The sequence below is a fragment of the Dromiciops gliroides genome, chromosome 2, assembly GCF_019393635.1.
Source record: "Dromiciops gliroides isolate mDroGli1 chromosome 2, mDroGli1.pri, whole genome shotgun sequence".
Lineage (NCBI taxonomy): Eukaryota > Metazoa > Chordata > Mammalia > Microbiotheria > Microbiotheriidae > Dromiciops > Dromiciops gliroides.
In genome coordinates this window covers 71,867,173-71,887,566 of record NC_057862.1, presented here as the reverse complement: position 1 = coordinate 71,887,566, position 20,394 = coordinate 71,867,173, and the positions used below count along the sequence as shown (strand labels likewise).

Genomic DNA, 20,394 nt, shown 5'->3' with positions numbered 1-20,394 from the left:
GCCCAAACTCCCTGCTTTCAGGGTAGCATAGCAGCAAGAACTGCCGCGGGCCTCTGAAGTCCAACTACTGACTTCGGCGAAGCCCCTTCTGGGAAATGTAGTTCGGGCTTAATTTAAAAAAAATTCTCTGCTGCCGGATTGGCCAGAGCGGGAGGAGGCGGGGTCTTTATGGAGAGAACGCTGGTGATTGGTCAAACTGGAATGAGGAGGCGGGCCAAATTCAAATTAGTGTTGATCAGTTAGCTAGAGGGAGGTCTAAAAGTGAAGCGTATCCGTGATCGCTTTGAGTGATTGAGACTGTGACCAAGGAGAGGCGGTAGGTAAAAGGAAGGGAAGATGGCGGCACCACCACGGGCCACCGCGAGCGTTTCTAAACTGGAATCCCCAAATCCCCTAGTTCTGAGTCTTCCGCATCTTCAGGCGCCGCTACCTGTCTTTATTTCTACACCCTTCCTTAGTGTCTGACACGTTTAAAATGCTTGTTGATTGACTCTCAGAGTGGAGTCGCCTCCCTCCATCTCCTGCAGGTTCAAACTCAGCTCCGCCCCCCCCCCGCCCCCTTTCCTTGCAGGGAGCCTCCTTTTCCAAAGCCGGGCCTAGCTCTTCGCTCTTCACAAAGTTTCCATAGCAGTGGCCCAGGCCTGTCTTTTGCGCGCACGAACGCACACACACACACACACACACACACACACACATAGTTATGTATTTATATATATGCATAATCTATCATCTATGTATCTCTTCTATATCTATCATCTATCAATCAATAATCTATCATCTATCAAGCTATCTTCATCATCATCATCATCAATTTTATTTGTCCACGTACCCATCAATCCATCTTGTGTCATACCTGCTTTGATGACCTCAGCTTGTAGCACAGTGCCCTGAAAGTAGGAAGGGCTTCACTCTGGTTTATGGGGATGAATTACATTGAATTAACTGAAGACCATAATCAAGTGCTTATGTGCAGACTGTCCCACGAGTTCTCACCTTCTGCATGGTTGGATGGTGAGAGCAAGAAGTATTGAGTGCACCCTGTAAACATCCAAGGCAAATTCTAATATGGCTGGTATTGATCAAACATCTACTAGGAATTACACACCTTTCCAGGAACTGGGGGTACAGAGACAAAGCCAAAAGCAACCTCTGTTCTCAGCTTCCATTCCAAAAAGGAAATCCGATCTGACTCCCCACTACTCTGGTTGCCCTTTTCTGGAAGGACTTGTCAATATCCTGGCACTTGAAATTGATGTTTCAGATATGATGACAATCACAGAACACAGTGGCAATAATTTGGGCTGTTTTAGAGGATAAAATTATGGGGATTGGAGCTGGCTCCTGCACATCCTTCCTTGGAATATACTACCACCTTACCTCCACTGTCTCAGAATTGCTAGTTTCCCCTACGCATGAACTCAAATGTCACCTTCTATGGAATGCCTTTCTTGAATCACCTCCTTCCCTCTCTCTGCCCCCCTGCTACTACTGTCTTCCCCAACTGGAGGGTAAACTCTCAGAAGGGACTTTTTCCTTTTGTCTTTTTATCCCCAGAGCTTAACACAGTGCCTGACACACAAAAGATACTTAACACATATTTGCTGATTGAATAATAGTCATGAATATGCAGTACAATAACATGGAATGGGGTGATGGATCCTGGGCAACTCCTCCGTCTGACCATGCCTTGTCACTTATTTGCTCATTAAATGTGTCTTCCCTCCACTCCCACCCAGACTCAGTCCTTAGTTCTCTCTTTTTTGCTAAATACCTTTTCACTTGGTGATCTCAACTCAACTAGCTAGGTTGTGCAATGAATAGTGCTGGACTTGTACTCAGGAAGACCTGAATTTGAATCCTGCCTGAGACACTTGCTAGCTGCATGACCCTGGTCAAGTCACTTAAACTCTGTCAGCCTGTTTCCTCATCTATAAAATGGGGTTAATAATAGCACCTACCTCACAGTGTTGTTGTGAGGATGAAATGAAATAATACATCTATTTTGCAAATTGTAAAGCATTCTTAGTGTCCACTCCTGGGGTTCAGTTACCACCTCAAGGTGGAATATGACCCAAACTGACATTTTGTCTCCTCCTAAATCTTCTCCTCTTGTGAACTTCCCTATTAGTGCTGAGGGCACAAGTATCCTCCCAGTCTTCAGGGTTCAAAACCTCCATGTTTCACTCTTCTCACTTGCTCATCCCACATATCCAACTAGTTGTCAAATCTTGAAGTTTCTTCTCTGCATTCCCCTCTTTCCACTCACACAGCCTCCATCCCAGTTCTGGCCCTCACCACCTCTTGCCTGTTTCAATAGCTTGGTTCTCCCTGACCCAGATCTCTTGCTCACACTAATTCAGCCTTGAGACAGTGGCCAAAGTAATTTTTCTCCCGCGCAGAACACCTCATGTCATCCCCACTATTCAATAAACTCCAGTGGCTCTCCAGGAGCAAATATAAAATCCTTTGTTCAGCATTTAAAGCTCTTCAAAAAATTCCTACCTTTCCATTCTTAGGCTTCAGTCCCCTCTATGCATACTACATACAATCCAGTCACATTGACCTACTGGCTAATCCTCATACAAGATATACCTTCTCACTAGTTGTTACCCATGCCTGGAACACTTGCCCTTCCAACCTCAGAGTAGAAAAACAAAACAGAACAAACAAAAACAAAAGGGGGCAGCTAGGTGGCCCAGTGGATAAAGCACTGGTCCTGGATTCAGGAGGACCCGAGTTCAAATCCAGCCTCAGACACTTGACACTTACTAGCTGTGTGACCCTGGGCAAGTCACTTAACCCTCATTGCCCTGCACAAAAGCAAAACAAAAGAAACAAACAAAAACAACAACAACCTCAGAGTAGAATCCCTGGCTTTCTTCAAGACTCAGCTCAAATACCCCTCTTCTCTTCTTCATCTTTCCTTGTGCTTCCCCCAATGTTCATTTTTTTTCTCTTCTTTACTTCCTGCTATTGCCTTCCTCTCTAAGAAAATGGTAGGGGCAGAGTTAGAAATTGCAGTGACTGTGCAAATACATAGAGGGGAGAGCCAGAGAGAGAGAGAGAGAGAGAGAGAGAGAGAGAGAGAGAGAGAGAGAGAGAGAGAGAGAGAGAGAGAGAGAGAGAGAGAGAGAGCGCCAGAGAGAGAGAGCACCAGAGAGAGAGAGAGCGCCAGAGAGAGAGAGCACCAGAGAGACAGAAAGACAGAGAGACAGAGAGACAGAGAGACAGAGAGACACACACACAGACAGAAAGAGAATGGGCATGGTGTTCCCTACAAACAGTGTATATATCAACACCGAGTAAGCAATAATGAGACCTGTAAAGTCAGATTCTGTCTAAGTATAGCTTATGAGCCAGGTCAGCTGAGGCAGTGGGGCACTCTCGAGGAGAGATAGGAGACAGCATATTGTTTTTTCCTTCATTCTGGAAGAGGACCAATGACATCAGGAAGGTGATGTCTTGACTTGCAAGAAAATTGGATCTCAGTGAGGCAGGACTGTGCAAAGTCACCTGCCTCACTCTCTCCTTCAGAGTCATGGGAGTCCAGTGGCAAGACCTAGATCAGGGCATTTGGGGATGGCCCTGGACGCAGGGGGAGACCTTGGCCTTTTTAAGCTAAGACCTTTTCCAAGTCTCATCAAAGCTGATGGAGACAGACTTGTGAATAGCAGTGTTCCCTGGGTCACCAAACTTCCTTCCATTCTGGCTCCTGAAGCTATCATTAAGTGAAAAAATAATTGTGGAGAAGGGGCCAGCTATAGTCACCCACCATCAATCAATTGCCTTTCATAGGGTAGGCAAATCAGCTTACAAGAAGCAACAAGGCATCCTAAGGGAAAGGGAGGAGATAGCACATGCCAGCATCACTTTGATTACTCTTTCTAGTAAGACAACCCAGGACCCTAAACCCAAGAGCCTCTGGAAGAGGAATGCTTCCAGCCTAGTGTTTGCAGCCATCATCCTGGGAATTCACCACAACTGCTCCTGCAGATGCTATAGTTACATCTGTTGAAAACTGAGAAAAGAGTTCTTGTCACAGAAGTTTTTGGAGCTGCCAAATGGTTCAATATCAGAATCTGACATGATTTTATCTGAAGAAAGAACATTAAAGAATACATTTTGCCAGAGGACCCTGAGGACCCTGGGACCTTTCGATCTGCTTAGCAGTGGAAACTTCCCAAATGTGTTCTCTCCCCCATTAAAATGTAAGCTCCTTTGGAGCAGGGATTGATTGTCTGACTTTCCTATATATATCCTCAGTCCTTTGCACATAATAAGCACTTAATAATTTTTTTTATCCATCCATCCATCCATCCATGCATTCATTCATTCATTCATTCATTGTTTCATTCCCATGATTCTGAGGCAGAGCTGAACTTACCCCAGGTTTTTGTTCCAGAAGGAAAGAAAGGGGACAGAGGTGAAGTGGTAGAGAGGAGACAGACACAATGTTGGCAAAAATGACCAAAGGAAGGACAAAATTGTTCCTCAGGAGTTTCTTGCCCCTATTAAAAATGCAGCAGGTCCACTTGGATTAGAAATCATAGGATACTACAAACAAACAGAGGTCCCCCTTAATGCAATTGTTACATTTTTTGGGGGGGATGTTTAATAAAATTAAAATGATTCAGTGTTTTCCCATTAGTCTTCATAAAGCAACATAATTTTATTCACTATGAAAAACCCTTTTACAGAGGTCACATAACTTATGTGCAATCCAGATATATGTCCTGGCTTCCAGTAAAACATAGTTTTATTCCATTACACATGAAAATAATTCCACATTTACACACTCATCTTCCATTTTCACCTCCATAAAGGATATACATCATTGGAATAAGAACATTACAAATAATTTGGTATTACATTGGGAAAGACAGTAGATTTCATGTTGTCTTCATAGTCATGGTGTAGTTTTATTCAAGCATCAAAGAGCACTAATAATAATAACCTTACTCATGGAACCCATATAATAATACACTGATTTCCACTGGTTTTGTTTTAGTCTCTTGAGCAATCCATGTTGTAACCGTGGGCTGCATCACTTTTAATTTTTTTCATCCAATAGTTCCATGTGCTCACCATGCTTTCCTACCCATCTCTGGACCAGCAGTATATTCTCCCTCGCTCATCACCAACAAGGAGTTTGGACTGATTTCTTAGGAAGAAAAGAAAAGATTATAAAGTTGTAGGTAGGTATGTCTCTGAAGGTCTTTCTTTGCTGATTATAATAAGCATACAAAGTCAACTTAAAGATCCTAATACAAATCTGTAGGTCTTAGAAGCCAATGATTCTCATCCATTCTACAATACCTACCAGCTAATTTAAGGTAATTTAGGTATATAATAAAGGGTAATTTATGCAGTGCTTCTTATTGGGGCATTTAAAAACTCCAGCAGTAGAAATGGTCAAGACCAGATTCATGGTTCATTTAAGAGAGGACAATTTTAAGGAATGGTGAAAGAGAGACTTGGGTCACATGAAATAGTGATCTCCCCCCACTCACTGATTGCCTCAGAAATATTATTACCAGTCATAGATTTTCCCTGGAGTAGGGCTAGGGGTGGAGGGATATTGAGAGATAGGACCATAGACTCAACAAAAGAATTGTTCCCCTTTTTTCTTCCCTAGTCTCTTATTCTTTCCTCCCTTTCATCTTCCTATTCCCTAAATCTATAAGAAGAATTATGAAAAAAATTCAAAAATGTTCATTCCAAAATGGTGTATACCCACTTAGTAGCAAAATAAATGACAGCCCTCCCCCCAAAGAAGGATGGGAACTCTGTCCCTCATCTTACCTTCTGTCAAACCTGAAGGTAATGCCTCTGAATTCTGATCAACATAAAAAATAATACTGATTCTAAAGGACTGAAGGTGAAACAGTTCCTCACCCTTGACAGAGAGGTGGTTGACTATAGGTGCAGAAGGAAGCATATACTGTTTGACATGGTTAGTTGTATTTAGCTTCTTTTTTTTTTATGTGTGTGTGTTTTTAGTTATTGGGAATTGACAATGACATTAACAAAGCATCAACAAAACATACATGCATGTGTGAATGTATAGGTATATGCATATGTATGTAAATGTGAACAACACATATGCATATGCATTTAAAAAAAACTAAAAAAACAAAACCTAAACTAGCTCCTTTGGAATCAACAAGCCAAATCACACTTAGGAAGAAGCATGAGATGATCAAGACCACAGGAAGTGGGGTAATACAATGAAAATACCACTCAGAGGACCTGGGTTCAAATCCTACCCATTTCTGATGCTTAATATCTTTGCGACTTTAGCCAAATGACTCAGTTTTCTCATGTGTAAAAGTGAAGGGGTTGAACTAGATGACCTCAGACGCTCCTTCTAGCTTTAAATCTGCTATCCTTTGCGGGGTAAGAGCGAGTTCTGTCTAGGGTTTGTATGGGTGACATAGACAATCATCAGAAACTTCCATCCCAGGGCTAGCAAAGGCTCCCTCTTCTGGATATACAAAGTAATGATCCTCAAATTACCTGGACAGGGCCAACGCTGTGATGGCTGGACTATTTTTACTCGATTTCCCTGTCAAAGCGACGTTGATGTCCAACTCTCGACACAGAGCCAGGTTCTTTTCCCACTTGTTACCTGTTGGGTGGTTTAAAAACACATATTTAGAAACAACTGTGTATCTCAGTGCACACACATCCGCATTTATGTTTGTGGTCAGCAAGTTGTTAAATTGAGGGGGGAAAAGTATATTTAATCTTGGCCTGTGCTGTTGCAAAAAGGGCTATCCCAATTTAATTTGTGGGCTATGATAGTTACATGTGCTGACGTGCTGCTGTATCAATTGTGTCCTAAATTGGATTTGTGTATTATTGCTTTCTAAATTGCATGCCTAGTTCAGCAAAATTGTTCATCAGTGTTTACTGGCTCTATGCTTAATAAGATGCCCCACAATACCTTGCTGCCAGGATATAATGCAGCCCATAATTGCCTAGTAAAAATAAATTACATAAAGCCAGCATTATCAACTTATCTAAATCCTCTCATAACAGAACCAATAATTAAATGCAGAAAACATTTTTTAAAAATGTAACTCAATAATTGTTACTTCAATCTTTTTAATGACTACATTTGGGGATTAATTTTATTTTCTTAAATGTGAAGAGTGAGATGTGGGTGCATTCAGCTGGATAAAATCATGTAGAAGACATCTTGGTCACTTTAGTCCTTGCTCTGATTAGACTATGGCTATATTGTTGGGGATGTGATAACACATATGTGCTAACCTGCAGGTATGCAAAGAAGCCTGTGAGTAGGAATCCAGTTTTAGGAAATACATTTCAGTGGATGACAGATAAAGGAATTACTGAGAGCTGTGCATTTGTGAGAATATGTAAATTCCATCTGGCTTCAAAGTCAGGAAGATCTAGGTCCTAGTCTTACATCCAACACATACTGACTCTAGGACCCTGGATAGTTAATATCTCAGAACTGGGCAATTCTCTAAGATGATAAATTTCAGAGAAGGTACTGACATGCACTGGTGGAGTGAATCTTCTCAACTGGGAGTTCCCTATACTAATGAAATCACAGGTCCAGTTCCCAGCTCTCATCCTACTGATGATGTAATGTGAATATGATGCTACTACAAGGAGGAAGGAGGGAGGAAAAGGAGGGGAGGAATCTGAAAGAAAGACTGCTCAGTGACATTGGTCCTTGCCTTGAATTATACACAAATGGGATATTATGTAGAAATTGAATTCTTATTTTGTACCTGAATATGGTATGCATGATGCAAGGCTGGTATTTTGAATATTTGTAGCATCACTTTGGTGAAATCTACAAAATGTACATCCAGTCCATATAAGTAAATAACCCCCAAAAGGACACATATGTGGAATGGCTACATGTGTAATTGTTTATATATTGTGTTTTCAGATTGAGCTAATGTAAACATCAAAAGAGCAAATGAAATGATATATGTAAAGCACTTTGCTATATAAATGCTACAAACTGAGTTTATCATCATCATTATTGTTATGTGCACAACACATGTGGGAGGGAGAAGGAGAAGTAACAAGAACTTTCATTAAGATCAAGCTTTAAAGACCCCTGACTTTACTTAGGTTGGGGCATTCTGCTCTTGGTTTTGTTATTTCTAAACCGTTGACTAGGTTAAATTTTATTAGCCTGTGAGTGCTCTCCTTTCATTACATCATAATCCTCCCAGTCACTCATCACTTTAATAGGAGTGACCTGCGAGCATCTGTGACCTCTTAGCCTACAATCGGGGAGGAAAAATGTGTACCTGAGGCCCCCTGCTGGTGTGAAACCAGCTTGCTAAGTGCAGTCTTAATGGCAGCCCAAGTGGTTAGGCTATAGTCGCCCATGAAAGCCTGAGAAGATAATAAAATCATATATTCATTAATAGGTTGATTGATTAATTAATTAGTTAATTCATACTGTCATACATGCCATTTTGATATTTGCATGCAGATATAATTTTATCTTCACAATAACTCTATGAGATAAGATGTACGGGGGTTATTGTCCCCAAATGACAGACGAGGAAACTGATGAGAACCAGAAAGAGCCCACAGAGAAATAACCTATTTTCACTAACTCCCAACTCCCAGCCCTGAGAAGATGCCACAAGCTTGCACTGCTCTCTGTAACACTAAAGCCACATCCCATTGTTCACTTGTCTAGCATGGAAGTCAATAAGCTTTATTAGTTCCCCTCTCACCAACACTGGTGTGTGGTAGGGGGGTATACAAAGATAAATAAGGTACATTTTTTATTTCTTAAAGAGGTTAACTCAGTCAAGTCACTTAATCTCTGGATTTCCCCATCTTTAAAAATTGAAATGGTTAGACTTGATAATCCCAAAGACCCTTGCCATCTTTGAATCCTTTGAACCTATGACTTTATTTAGTCAGGTGAAATTGAATAAAAAAATTTGATTTTGAAAAATTTAAAAAGCCATGTGACTTGGGACTATTGGGGATGCAAAATAATCTCTACAGGATTCTATATGCTACACCAAAGAGAACAGGTAGATAGATAAATAATGATGGCAGTGGATTCTCTATATAATGAAGGTTCTCTTATATACTGAAGGTTCTAGGCACAGGGGTGGGCTATATGACTGCACAGAACTGTTAGAGTACAGAATGATGTTAGGAAAGCAGCATATGACCTGATCAATGACAGGCAAAACCACAGAACTTGAAGGGATCCAATCCATACTAGAACAACCCATACTTGAACAAGAATGCACTCTCCAACACATCTAATAATTTGTCCTCCAGGCTTGAAGACCTCTGACTAAGCACAGTCCCCTGATTCCTGAGGCAGCCCATTCTTCTTTGTTGTTGGGGAACTTCTTACTTCAAGGTTAAATTTACTTATTTTCAACTTTGTGTCACAACTCCAAGTTTTGGCCTCTAATCCAGAAAGAATGTGTATATAATTCCTCACTCATGTGACATTGATTCACATACTTGAAGGCCACCATACTTCAGGCTAAACAACCCTGTTCCTTTAGTTGGTTGTATATAGTATTATCTCAAGGTCTTTCACTATCTTGCTTGGCCTCCTCTGTATACTTTCCAGATTATCAATGTACTTTCCAAAATGTGTCATTGAACACATTATTACAGATGTCTTCTGACAAGGGCAAAATGTAGTGGGACCACCTTCTCCCTTGTTCGAGGTACTTTTAATATACCCAGAGATTGCATAAAAGTAAAGGATGGTGCTAATTTTTTCAGTGGCTGCATCACACAGTTGACTCTTACTAAACTTGCAGACCCTTTTCAGGCAAATCTATATCCCAAATTTAGGGAATATGTCAGTCTATGCCTGATTTTCTTTTCCTCTATTCCAAGTACTAATCTTTTGTTTTTTGGTTTTTTTTTGTTTTTTTAGTGAGGCAGTTGGGGTTAAGTGACTTGCCCAGGGTCACACAGTTAGTAAGTATTAAGTGTCTGAGGCCGGATTTGAACTCAGGTACTCCTGAATCCAGGGCCGGTGCTCTATCCACTGCGCCACCTAGCTGCCCCCCAAGTACTAATCTTTATCATGTTCCCCTCCTTTATTCCCTGGTAGCTAATTTAAGAATCAGGTATAGAATATCAGGTCCCCTGCTAGCTTCCTCCAAGTTTTCTGGGCTGTACTTGTCATTAAGACAAGACAGTCAAATGATCAGTTGCTTTCCTTTTGACAGAGAGTCCTGGAAGATGCTTGGATAACTGGTCTCCTGTCTCGGCCATATGATGCTCCTGAACAAAATTTACATTACTTTCGAAGTCTATTTCCCCTTTCTATCTACAGGGTTCATAGTCTATGTTTCTTGAAATGTGGTTGTGTGAAATAAGGCTATAAAGGAAACATAGCAGATTGTGGAGGGGTCTTAAATGCCTGGCCAAGTGGGGTACAGTTCTATCATTTTTTTTAACAACAGGAAGCTGTTGACAGTTTTTGAGGGAGTCAGACTTGTGCATCAGGAAGGTTATTTTGGCAGGTTTGTGGAGGAAGGATTGGAAAAGGGAGTGAGACAAACATCCTATAAACATATACAGGAAAGGAACTGGACCTGTGATTTAATTGATAAAGGGAACTCCTAGTGAAGAGTTGCCTTGACCAATGTAGAGCATCACCTTTGCTGCAACTGATTTTCTCATGGAATAGTTTCTAAAAGTGGTATCAAATCCCAAAAGAAATGGGGCCACTATGCATGCAAGGATCTCTGTGGGCTGCATATTGACTAAAAAAACCACACCTGTTTTTATATTGCTTTTTTATTGAGACATCAACTCATTATAATCAGATAGACGCTACATTTTAAGCTGCCTCTGGCCATATTCAGGAGCACTGTGGGTCATATGTGGCCTTGTGTTTGACATCTCTGGTCTAGGGGCATCAAGAGATGAAAGCTGCCTTACCCTGTAACACAGAGCGAGTCTGTGTCAGAGGTCAGTATTTGTCACAAAACCCATGGGAGAGGTGTAGAGTTATACTTAGTTCCCGTTTATTTAAAATGATGGGTAAAATTAAGATAACTTGTTTAACTAGATTGGATATTCTGTTTTCATTGGTGATGAGATCACAGCAGATTAGAAGCAATTGGCAGGGAAAAGAGATCCCGAAGGAAGCTGATATTCTGAGAAGAGACAGAGATAGAAGAGACAGGTGACAGAGAAGAGACAACTGACAAAAGGGAAGAGACAGCTGATATGGAGAGAAAAGAGATTAGAATCACCAGCAAAAAGAAAAAGAAAAAGTATGGGGCCACTTAGGACAGGGTCCAACAGCCTTACAGACCCCAGCAGCATTTGAACTCATTCCTGTATTACAAAACATCTCCAACAGCTGATTGAGAAATGAGACGCACAGTGGATAGAAAGCTAGCCTCAGAGTACAGGAGATATGGATTCAAGTCTCACCTCCGACAGACCTTGTGACTTTGAGAAAATTGCTTCATTTTTTAGTGCCCAAAGCAACTCTTGTTTTGTTTTGTTTTTGCGGGGCAATGAGGGTTAAATGACTTGCTCAGGGTCACACAGCTAGTAAGTTGCAAGTGTCTGAGGCTGGATTCGAACTCAGGTCCTCTTGAATTCAGGGCCAGTGCTTTATCCACTGCATCACCTAGCTGCCCTCCAAAGCAACTTTTTAATCAAGGGTTGTTACCCTGGGGTTTGTGAACTTAAAATATAAGTATTTCTATCTCCATCTATACCTACATCTGTATCCATCTATATGTTCATAACTATAGTTCTATATGCTTGGTTTCCTATTTGTTCTGTAATCCTATATATTTAATGTACTGCATTTTAAAACATGATTCTAAGATGGGATCTATAAGCTCCCCAGACTGACTACCAAGGATTCAGGACACACAAAAATGGTCAAGAGCCCTTGCTCTGAGACAATAAGTTGCAGAGTAATTGCTGATACACATCGTTAGAAAGGATTTCCTTACTGCTAAGGAGACCCAAGGTCAGGACCAAGCCTTCTCTTCCCTCCATTAGAGTAGGCCTATTAGACTATCTATAATGAAGAAGGAATATGTAGCACAACTTAAAAAGAATCCATGGCAACTGCATACAACTTTAAAAGTCCAAGCATTCAAATGGCTATGACTGGGTTATCTGGACATTTCAGCTCCTCAGCCCATCCCTCTCTCTCTGTATAGGGTAAATGCACAGTTACTTATTCTGTGTGTGTGATGTTGGGTGGGGCCTCTTATTTCTATGAAGACTTTGTCTTTAGTTGTTGACATTAAAATAAATGGCTTCATGGAACTGAGCTAACTAACAGAAAAGTGCCAGAGGGGAGGGGGTTGTTGAACTCATTGCCTCACTCACAGTATTCCAGCTTCCTGAGCCACAGGTGGCTTTTCTAGAGGGAATGGTGTGGTATAACAGCTGGCAAATTGTGCCAGGCTGGGATAGGATAAGGCTTTGAAATATGTTCTCTCCACAGAAAGGACCTGAAATAATTCTTCTGTGAAGGAAGAGATGGCCCTTTAAGGGAACTAGGAATTCTGAAGCCTCGTTCCCTGCTGAATGCATGCAGCCCAGCTGCACAGGACAGCAGCCAGCTGGATGGAACTCCTCTCCTGAGAGAGGCCAGAGCTCCTGGCCCCAAGAGAACGTGTGTACTGAAACTGAACTAAATAACAGCGTTAGCCCTAGGGGAGTGCCTGTGTTTTGGAAACAGAGCATTGTGTAGGTGAGTTTGGGTTACTGGGAGACAGTGGACACCCAGGCAGACCCTGGATGTCAAGCCAGATTCAGGGGTGCCCTTTCTACTGACAGTGAACGGATGAGCCAAATTGGCATTTCCAGAGCTCTGGATCCGGTGTTCTGCTGGGAACAGGGGACCTACAGTGAGTTATTCTAGCAGCTTGACTTAATCTCTTGTTAATAAAATACATTAAAAAAACCCTCTGATGCTCATGTGCATGAAGCAATTCCTATTAAGAAAATATTTCTCTTCCCTTCTAAGAACTGATGGCAATGCGAAAGGGCCTCTTGCCTGTTCTCCCCTGCTTCACTCTTTGCTTCACCCTCTGAATGGCTAAGGAAGAAGGCTGAGACCTGTGTGGTGACGGCCTGTCCCGGAGAGGAAAGGGGCTGGCTCCCACCGCTGTTCTACCTGGTGTCCAAATGCATACTTGGCACAGTTCTCTGGACGGCATCACCCCAAAGGCAGGCAGACCAGCCTTTTGTTTGAGCAGGGAATGTGAGAATATGCTCTTTGGCCCCAGCACTTCAAATACCTTTCTGGCCTGGAGATTCCATTGTCTGTGACTCCGGCTCTGCCCCATGACCAGACGTTTTCACATGTTCAGTCTTCCATATCTGTACGAGAGAGAGAAGGCATGGTCAGGGGGTGATGCATGCATAAGGGTCCAGACTGCAGCTACCATGCAGGTGGAGGGGATGAGAAGGGAGGCCCGAATCCCCCTTCTCATGTTTGAAGCTCACAGTTCAGTGGATAGGGGTAGGGCAGCATTCTCACAGGCAGTTCAATGCGTATGCTACAATAAATAGAGGGCTAGGCTTGGAATCAGGAAGACATGAGTTCAAATCCGGCCTCAGATACCATCTAGCTGTGCAACTCTGGACAAGTCACTTAATCTCTGTTTGCCTCAGTTTCTCATCTGTAAAATGTGTCTTTTTATAGCCCCCACCTCACAGGCTTGTGATGAGGGTCATATGAGATAACAGACAAAATACTCTGCAAGCCTTCAACCATTTTATAAATGCTGGGTGCCATGGTTTAGAAAGGCTATTCAGAAGCTGGAGATAATTCCAGGGAGGGTACCCATTATGGTGAAAAGCCTTGAGTTCACCTGATGTGAGTGAAGGGACCAGGTATGTGTAGTTTGGAGTAAATGGAGGAGTAGGGAGAGACATGGTAACCATAGTTGAAGGGCTGTTATGTGAAGCGGGGGCACGGCTACACATTCAGCTTGTCCCCAGAGGGCAAAACCAGGAGGAGAAATGGGAGGAAGTTACAAAGATGCCAATCGAGAGAAATGTTCTCCCGATTAGAGCTGCCCAATGGCATGCCTCAGGAGATGACGGATTCCCCCATAAGCAAGGGCTGGACAACCATTTGTCAAGAATCTTAGGGCAGAGATTCCTTCTCTCTATAAATTAGACTAGAGCAGCCTTGTCAAACTCAATTAGAAATGGATCCCTAGGAGGCAGCTAGGTGGCACAGTGGATAGAGCACTGGCCCTGGAGTCAGGAGGACCTGAGTTCAAATCTGACCTCAGACACTTAACACTTACTAGCTGTGTGACCCTGGGCAAGTCACTTAACCCCAATTGCCTCACCAAAAAAAACAAAAAAAAAACAAACAAAAAAAGAAATGGATCCCTGCAGACCCCAATATTGACTCAGAAAACCACAAACGAGCATTATCTATACTGTGTTGTATTTTTCTTGCTTTCATTAAGCATTTACCAATGACATTTTAACCTACTTTCTCAGGAATTTTGTCACCTCTGCTGTCCCTACGTTTGATAACTCTGGACTAGATGAGGGCTGAGTACCCTTGTAACTCTCAAATTCTGTGACTCTGTGATCTTGCTTTGCATCTATGGATTTAATGGATATTTGTCATTGAATTTATTAATTCTATTTTTGTATCCAGAGAAAGAAAATGCAAGCTACGCCTAGGGTGTGTGTGTGTGTGTGTGTGTGTGTGTGTGTGTGTGTGTGTGTGTGTGTGTGTGTGTAGGGAGAATTGATGCCTCATAATTTCAGCATGAATGTATTCACCATTCCTCAAGATATAATTTTGTCCTTTAATTTTGATAAGGATTTTTTTCCAGCATCATCAATTTATCCATTTAAAAGGACCTTACAAGTAGCACATTTAGCTCAAATTCTACTTACCTCTTCCCATTTTATAGATGAAAAGACTGAGGCTCATAGAGGTTAAGGGACTTACCCAGGGGCATACAAGTAGGAAGTAGCAGAGCCAGGATTCAAACCCAAGTCTTCTGACTCCATACCCAACACTCTTTCCATTGCTCTGTGGCATCTCTGTCTTTTGGGGCAGCTAAGTGGCACAGGGGATTGAGTGCAGGGCCTGGAGTCAGGAGGGACTGAGTTCAAATCTGACCTCAGACTATTACTAGCTGTTTGGCTCTAGACAAGTCACTTAAAGTTTTTTGCCTCAGTTTCCTCACCTACAAAATGATTTGGAGAAGGAAATAACAAACCACTCCAGTATTTTTGCAAAAAAAAAAAATCCACATCTGGTCATGAAGAGTCAGACATGACTAAAAACAAAGACTAAACAACAACAAATCTCTGTAAACCAGGGAGAAATCATGTGCTATTCTGTCACAGGGGACTTATAGGTAGAAAGGTATGTGAGCTGACATTCCATCCCCTCATTTTACAGGGATGGAAACTGAGATGCACAGAGGAAAGTACCTCATCTAAGGTCACATAGGAGATAAATTGCAGCAGATTTTTTTTTTGGTGGGGCAATGAGGGTTGAGTGACTTGCCCAGGGTCACATAGTTAGTAAGCATAAAGTGTCTAAGACTGGATTTGAACTCACGTCCTCCTGAATCCAGGGCCAGTGCATTACCCACTGTGCAACCTAGCTGTGCCCTGAAACCCAGGCCTTCTGACTGAAAATCCTGTGCTTTTAGGGCTTCAGCACTTTCCAGGAGCTGAGAGGGGTACTTGTGAAAACTAAAATACCAATGAAGACAATTTTCTGGGGGTATGAACTAAGGATGGGGATAAGACCAGAGTTAAGGATTAGTTTATTGTTATTTAAAAGTCTGACAAATCTCCCAGGAACCCCTTATTGGTTTTCATTGGTGCTCACACTATTCAATGAGGAAAAGAAACATTTTATATAATTTAATAAAAATCTATCCTCTGCTCTTTACCTATGGGGAAACAGTCCCTGAAAAGAAAAGTGACTTACCTCAGGCCATATGGTCCCAAGCATATATTTTCAAGTGAAAAAAAATGAGGGACAAAGAAGAGGTCAAAATGGTCAAAGAGTGAGTTAGTTTAAAACCCAGTGTTCTTCATTTTAGCCTTAGAATGGGGCTCAGTTCCAGGGATAACATTTGGCAAAATCTCAACAAGATTGTAAATCTGATAGGATTTTCTTCTTCGATATTCATTATCTTTGGGGGGATACAGAGAGAAGGTGCTGGGTAAATGTACTCTTAACTTGCATTAGGTGAAGGAGACCTTTGTCCACCATTAAATCCCTCCTTGGGCTATTAAGACCACTCATGTATTAGATTTCACTGAATCATCAAGTCAAAGAGATAGGAAAAACAACATGGGGATATTTATTGTGCAGCATGAAGCAACTCTCCATGATTCATCAATTTCCAAACACTCATTTAGCACATTGAATATGTGTGTGTGTGTGTGTGTGTGTGTGTGTGTGTGTGTATGTGTATGCTAGACTCGGGTTATAGCAATAGACTTGAGACTTGAGCCCTAGGGAATTAACATCAACCTCACCCTGGCTAGCCTGATGCTTAATGAAAATTTGGTCTCATTCAGCTTCACCTGTGTCAATTTAATTCAGTTTGGCAAATATTTATTAAACCCCTATTACATTCAAGGCACGTAAGCAATGATGATGTGAATGCAAAAATGAAGGGATCCCTGTCCTCACAGAGCTTACATTCTCCTGGGAGACCACAGTACGCGTAAACATAAGTAAAAACAACGCATAGGTAGAATAACAACACAACAACTGACATAGAGTACCTTAAATTTTGCAAAGTACTTTACAAATATAATTTCATTTTATCCTCTCAACAACCCTGGGGGATGTAGGTGCTTTTATTACTATCTTATAGATGAAGAAACTGAGGAAGATGGTAGCTAAGTGACTTGCCTTGAATGACACAGTTAGAAAGTATCAGAGGTCAGAATTCAGGTCTTCCTGTCTTTAAGTCTAGAATTCTATCCACTATGACAGCCAACTATAAAGTGCTATCAAAAAGCTGAGAACACAGGCACTTTGGGAGCATCAAGAAAGGCCTTCTGTAAGGGAGGGACATCTGACTCATGTCCTAAAGGAAGCCAGGGGATAGAGAAGACAGCAATGAAGATGGAAAGGCATTCCAGCATGGGGGACCATCTGAGCACTGAGATAGCCCAATGATGTAAGCAAACTTTTTACATCCTCACTCAGTACAGCATCCCCTGCTCATTATAAGTCATATTTGTGCTTTAATATACAAGTCAAAACCTTGCACTTAGTTTCTCTTGGGAAGCTGGCACAGGGGGAAACAGGTAATTTAACCAGACAACATGACTTTGATCTAGCCAATATATATCAACAAGCTAGAGATAAAAATGTTTCTAGCCCAGATGCGGAGTCCTTCCCATGACACACTTACACGGACAATGCCATCCCGGCTCCCAGTGATGATGATGTTGCTGGCATCCCAGTCCATTCCTTCTGTTAGGTAGCAGCACTGGATATCTCCCTGTGACCCACAGGCAGTATTGATGCTTGCCAGAGGCTGACCATTTATGTTCCATAGATACAAGTAGGTTCCAGCACAAGAGACAATATCTCCCTGCAATACAAAGACAAAAACAATTGCTCAAAATGGCCAACTATTAGTTCTGAAATTTTAAGGGTGTCTCCTTTAGGATTTTCCCAGGGGGCTCAGCAAGATGCACAGATCAGAGGATCAGAGAAGCTTAGAGTTATAAAAAGTCATCTGGTCTAGCCCCCATGTGAACCATGAACCTTCTCCACTACATACCTGGATAATGGTCAACCACCCTCTGGAACTCACTCCCTAGCCAAGTCAGTCCATTTAGTTTTTGGACAGCTTTTTGGACACTAAGGAGGGCAGCTAGCACAGAGTATAGAGCACCAGGCCTGGAGTCAGGAAGATCTGAGTTCAAACGAGTACTTAGACACTAGCTGTGTGACCCTGGCCAAGTCACTTACCCCCTATCTGCCTCATTTCCATATCTATAAAATGGGAACACGCTGCAGAAGGAAGTGGCAAACCACTCCAGTATCTTTGGTGAGAAAACCCCATGGACTCATGAAGAGTCAGACCCAAGTGAATGACTGAATAACAAAGCCACTGAGGTGTACTTCTTGTATAGAGCTAAAATCTCCTTGTGTCTAACTTCAACCAAGTGGTCCTGATTTTTTCCTTGGGACTCAAAACAAAGTAAGTTTAATTCCCCTTCCAAAGAGTCCTTCAAACCTTTAGGATCATAGGGTTTGGGGCTGGAATAATAATCTATAAATAATCACTAACCTTTATATAGTGCCCTGAGGTTTGCAATGTACTATCTATATATGTGCACACATAATTTCAATTAATCCTCACACAACAGTTCTAGGAGGGAGGTGCTATTTTACATATAAGGTAATTGAAGCTTAGAGTTAGGTTAAGTGACTTGCCTGGTCAAACAGTGAGTGTCTGAGGTAGGATTTCAATTTAGTTCTTCCTAATATTTTTTTTTTTTGTCTTTTAAAGCCTGATGTTTACGGAGTTGATAATACTAGAAGTGTTCATCAGAAAGAGTAGAGATCCCCAGTCAAGAAGAAAAGAAGGGGGGGGGCAGCTAGGTGGTGCAGTGGATAAAGCCCTGGCCCTGGATTCAGGAGGACCTGAATTCAAATCCAGCTTCAGACATTTGACACTTACTAGCTGTGTGACCCTGGGCAAGTCACTTAAGCCTCGTTGCCAGAAGAAGAAGCAGAAGTAGAAGAAGCAGAAGAAGCAGAAGCAGAAGCAAAAGAAGAAGAAGAAGAAGAAGAAGCAGAAGAAGAAGAAGAAGAAGAAGAAGAGAAGAAGCAGAAGAAGCAGAAGCAGCAGCAGAAGAAGAAGCAGAAGCAGCAGCAGAAGCAGAAGCAGAAGAAGCAGAAGCAGAAGAAGCAGAAGAAGCAGAAGAAGAAGAAGAAGAAGAAGAAGAAGAAGAAGAAGAAGAAGAAGAAGAAGAAGAAGAAGAGGAAGAGGAAGAGGAAGAGGAAGAGGAAGAGGAAGAGGAAGAGGAAGAAGAAGAAGAAGAAGAAGAAGAAGAAGAAGAAGAAGAAGAAGAAAGAAAGAAAGAAAGAAAGAAAGAAAGAAAGAAAGAAAGAAAGAAAGAAAGAAAGAAAAACTACCAGAAGAAAACGAGTGGGGTTAGGTTGTTGGATTGGTTGTCACTACTGCTTGTCTCTGAATTTTCTTGTGCTCATCCCCTTCATGGACCTAGGAGAGCAGGGAGCAGGGAGACATGGAGGCGTAAAAGAAAGAGAGCTGGATTTGGAGTTAGTGGGCTACTACTTATTTCCCTGTGTAGTCAAACTCATTTCTCTGGATCTCCATTTCCACATTTATAAAATGACAGGGACTGGATGACATGATGTTTGAAGTCCTTCCTGAGCTAATTCTATGATTTTTAGAGTCTCAAGGAGTAAAATATCACAGGGGATGAAGACATGACCTTGATTTTCAGGAAGATCTGGATTCCTGTCCTGCCTCTGACACATCAGTGACCACAGACAAGTTACTTAACATCTAAGTGCCTCAGGCAACTCCTTAGGATGATAGGTTACAGTTGAATTTACGAATCTATATTGGGAAAGGGATTTTTCCCCACCAGGAATTCCCTTTTCACTGAAGTGAAAGAGGCAGAGTCTACACCCTTCCCTCCTTCAAATTGCCTAAAACACCTTCAAGTCCACTGTTCATAGTTTGTCTAGCTCTATAGTAGCAACAACAATCAAATACACACAGTTAAAGGTGAAAACAACCATCCCTGCAGAAACTAGGAAACCAGCCCAGATACCTTCTTTCTGATGGCAAAGGGTGGTTTTACACCCTGTTCAGGCTATGAATGTGTTACCATGGTTGGTTTTTATCTGACCCTTGATGAAGCTATTTGCTCGAGTTCTTTCATCATGGATTCACAGCAGAATTTTTCACTCAGATGCATTCTAGGAACTGGCAAATGTGGATGAGGAGAAAGCACGTTGGCTGTGCTCTGGATGGGACTCTGTTGTCATTCACCATATTAACTGCCTACATCTGGTCTGAATTAAGGGGAAAAAAGCATCTCCTCATTCCTGCTTTTGGCCAACGGCTCTCTATATCACGAGGGAAAATTTTCCTGCCAGAGCAGCAAAGTCTTCTTTGAAACACAGTTGATAATGTTCAAAATGAACTTGGATGGCTCTGGATGTGGGCTGGGGAAGGCACCGAGCCCCCTGCGCCTCCCTTACCTGCAGCCCTATCACGTGCTACCTACTTCAGGGACCAGTGACAGAGATCCTGATTGGGCTCGGGCTCCTTCCACGTGCCAATAGATCTGCATGGCCAGTTATACCACAGTAGCCGTCAGCTGAAGGCTAGTGTGATTGGGCAGGACTGG

The 20,394-nt window shown here is 42.0% G+C and overlaps 1 protein-coding gene across 1 annotated transcript in view; it reads right to left on the bottom strand.

Moving 5' to 3' along the window:
• Nucleotides 1-4,677: 4,677 nt before the first annotated feature.
• Nucleotides 4,678-20,394, bottom strand: part of WDFY4 (WDFY family member 4) — a 346,483-nt gene continuing 330,766 nt past the window's right edge. The window contains 4 exon segments of the mRNA XM_043980868.1: nucleotides 4,678-5,161; nucleotides 6,517-6,628; nucleotides 13,275-13,356; nucleotides 17,406-17,588. Coding sequence (XP_043836803.1) covers nucleotides 5,095-5,161; nucleotides 6,517-6,628; nucleotides 13,275-13,356; nucleotides 17,406-17,588 — 444 coding nt within the window. The 3' untranslated portion in view covers nucleotides 4,678-5,094.